Genomic DNA, 2787 nt, shown 5'->3' with positions numbered 1-2787 from the left:
TGCGCCACCTGTCCGTGTCCTTGGTCGAGTGACCTTCTCCTATTATTGTCAAACTACCGGGAGTGTCCTTGCACGGATGACTGATTTTCACGTCGATATTGCACTTTTTCTCTCCATCTCGGACGGGGGGCACCTCGCGGCGGGCTTGAGGCCTACTCCGCGGTCTACTACTTTATGCTCGTTTTTCTTTTTCACGCGACAGACGACGGCCGCCGCACCACAGTACCCGACATCGTCGTCTCTCTGCGTCGTCACCTGTTTTTAATGCACAAATTTAACACCTCGAGAGTTGGGCCTCTTTCACGCTCGGCGCGCTCAGTACACGCGGCGGGGGCTCGGCTCTCGGCTCCACGTCGTGGGGGCACTCGGCAATCAGCTGATACTGCTCTCCCCCCCCCTCCCCACCCCCTTTCCATTGCGCCGTCGGCTGCCTCTGGCCCCCGGCACTATTACCAAAGAGGCAGTCCAGTCTTTCACGGCCTCTCTCTCCCTCTCGCCTTACCCTTTCCAGCTCCAGTCCCCCCCTCCCCCCTTTCCCTCTTTCATTTGCCCGCTCTGCCCCCGCCCTGGTCAAAATCCATTCATAATGACTCCAGCAGCGGAAAGGTTCTCCCCCCGCTTTTATCGGCTTCTCCGAGCAAAATGGCGCACTCCTCTTTTATTAGGGTTATATTTACGTCTCAATATGTTGACCAGCATCACCAGAGCATTCTTCACAACCCTGTTTATGGTGGATTTTGGCCCCATTGAGGCTAACGTACCACTTCTACAACTACTACTACTCTCGGCCGGGCGTGCGCCATGCGTTGCGGCGAGGTGCGGTAACTGACCTATTTCGCGAGCGGTGGTGGTGGCATCGTCCGCTGGACCCTGGACCTGGTGGCATGATCTGGCCGCTCCACCTGGCCGCTGGCTGGACCTTGCCGCTGGATCTGGTAGCTGGATCTGGCCGCTGGGCCTGTAGATTGGTGACCTGGCCACTGGATCTGGCCGCTGGGCCCGTTGGCTAGTGATCTGGCCACTGGATCTGGCCGTATGATCTGGTCACAGGACCACAGGACCTGGCCGTTGGATCTAGCCAACTGGCCACTGGACCCGGGCGCTGGTTACCTGGCCGCTGCCGCTGGACCTGGCCACTGGAGAGTGCTTCAGGAGGCGCGTTACCTGATGAGAGAATTGGAGGGAGGAGCTCTCATGGCGAACAAACTCAACTGTGTCCCGCATGATTAGTGGCACCGTGTTGGGTGTGAATTACAGATACTTTAATTTTGAGAACTTCAACAAAGTTTTAAATAAAATTCAGGTTTTCTACATTGATACGGTACTGTGCGTGTTCTGGACCAACCATAACTTTATCTTATCATCTTTCTTGTTTCCCTCGCTCACCCAGGACCTAGAGCAGTTCGTGAGCGGCGCCAAGGACGGCGTGATCCTGTTCTCGCTGGGCTCCATGATCCGCGCCTCCTCGCTGCCCAAGGAGAACGCGGCCGCCCTGCTGCGCGGCTTCGGCGCCCTCAAGCAGCGCGTCGTCTGGAAGTGGGAGGACGAGGCCCCCGGCCCGGTGCCCAAGAACGTGCGCCTGTCCAAGTGGCTGCCCCAGTTCGATGTTCTTTGTAAGTCCCAATGTTTTGTACTGGTGGTAACATCTTAGGAAAAGCTTAATTATTTTAAAATATCGTGCTCTGCTTGAAGTTCCCTCGTAGAGGTAAAATGTTTTAATTCGATGCCGAAACGTCGAACTATAATATTTACATTAGATAACAAATGGAAATATTTCAGAGTAAGTGTTCAAATATTTTTTCCAAACATTACAAATTAACTCAGTTTCGTTTTAATGTTTTTGACAGGCCACAACAACACTCGCCTGTTCATCGGCCACGGCGGTCTGCTCAGCACCTCCGAGGCGGCGCACTGCGGCGTCCCCCTCCTGGGCATCGCCATGTACGGCGACCAGCGCACCAACCTGGCCGCCGTCGCCAAGGCGGGCGCCGGCCGCAGCCTTCCCTACAGCACCCTCAAGAACGCCGACCTCTTCCTCAAGAACGTCAAGGACCTGCTGGAGGATCCCAGGTAAGTGGAGCCACCGGCCGCCCGCCGGGAAGACTGCCCGTCGTATGGGACAGATTTGTCAAGAATTGGCCAAATTCAGAAGAATGCGGGGAACAACAACACGGAAATCACTATGCTTTAGTATGCTGACTTCTGTTTTGTTTTTTTGGTCTCCGCATTCTCCTAAATTCTAGCTTTGCCGGAATGGTTTGTTTGACCTTCTCGAAGATTCTGTTTGTTGGGGATGTGCCTTTAACTCCGTCTCGTCTGTGCTCAGCTTCCAGCAGAGCGCCACCGCGCTGTCGGAGCGCTTCCGGGACCGGCCCATGTCCCCGCTGGACACGGCCGTGTACTGGACCGAGTACGTGATCCGCCACAAGGGTGCCCCGCACCTGCGCGGCGCGGCGCGCAACCTCACCTGGTACCAGGAGGCGCTGCTGGACGTGTTCGCCGTCGTGTTCCTGTGCCTGGCCGCCGCGCTGTACGTCGCTTGGACCGTGGTCCGCACCCTGCTGCGCCTCGTGATGCGGGTGGGCTGCTCGCTGACGGGCGCCTGCGACCAGAAGGCCGCCCCCAAGAAGAAGAAGCAATAGGGGTCCGCGGGCCTGGCCAAGCTACCGGACGTGCCGCAGGTAGCAGCGGAGAACCTCCGAACATCGAGCAAAATTTCTGCTCCGCCAGCCGCGCGGGTGGCTCCGCCGGGGGCACAAGTCCTGCCTACGCAGACGGCGAGGGGGG

At 57.4% G+C, this 2787-nt stretch overlaps 1 protein-coding gene across 1 annotated transcript in view; it reads left to right on the top strand.

Moving 5' to 3' along the window:
- The window catches only part of LOC113216633 (UDP-glycosyltransferase UGT5), a 17956-nt gene extending 15176 nt beyond the window's left edge, over positions 1–2780 (top strand). Inside the window, exons 3-5 of the mRNA XM_052267563.1 lie at positions 1391–1613; positions 1848–2070; positions 2327–2780. Of these exons, the coding sequence (XP_052123523.1) occupies positions 1391–1613; positions 1848–2070; positions 2327–2642 (762 nt within the window). The 3' untranslated portion in view covers positions 2643–2780. The remainder of the gene's footprint in view (positions 1–1390; positions 1614–1847; positions 2071–2326) is intronic.
- The last annotated feature ends 7 nt before the right edge of the window (positions 2781–2787 follow it).

The sequence above is a fragment of the Frankliniella occidentalis genome, unplaced genomic scaffold (assembly GCF_000697945.3).
Source record: "Frankliniella occidentalis isolate FOCC.00 unplaced genomic scaffold, Focc_3.1 Scaffold54, whole genome shotgun sequence".
Classification (NCBI taxonomy): domain Eukaryota; kingdom Metazoa; phylum Arthropoda; class Insecta; order Thysanoptera; family Thripidae; genus Frankliniella; species Frankliniella occidentalis.
The sequence above is the reverse complement of the archived record's forward strand: the minus strand, read 5'-3'. Positions and strand labels throughout refer to the sequence as shown.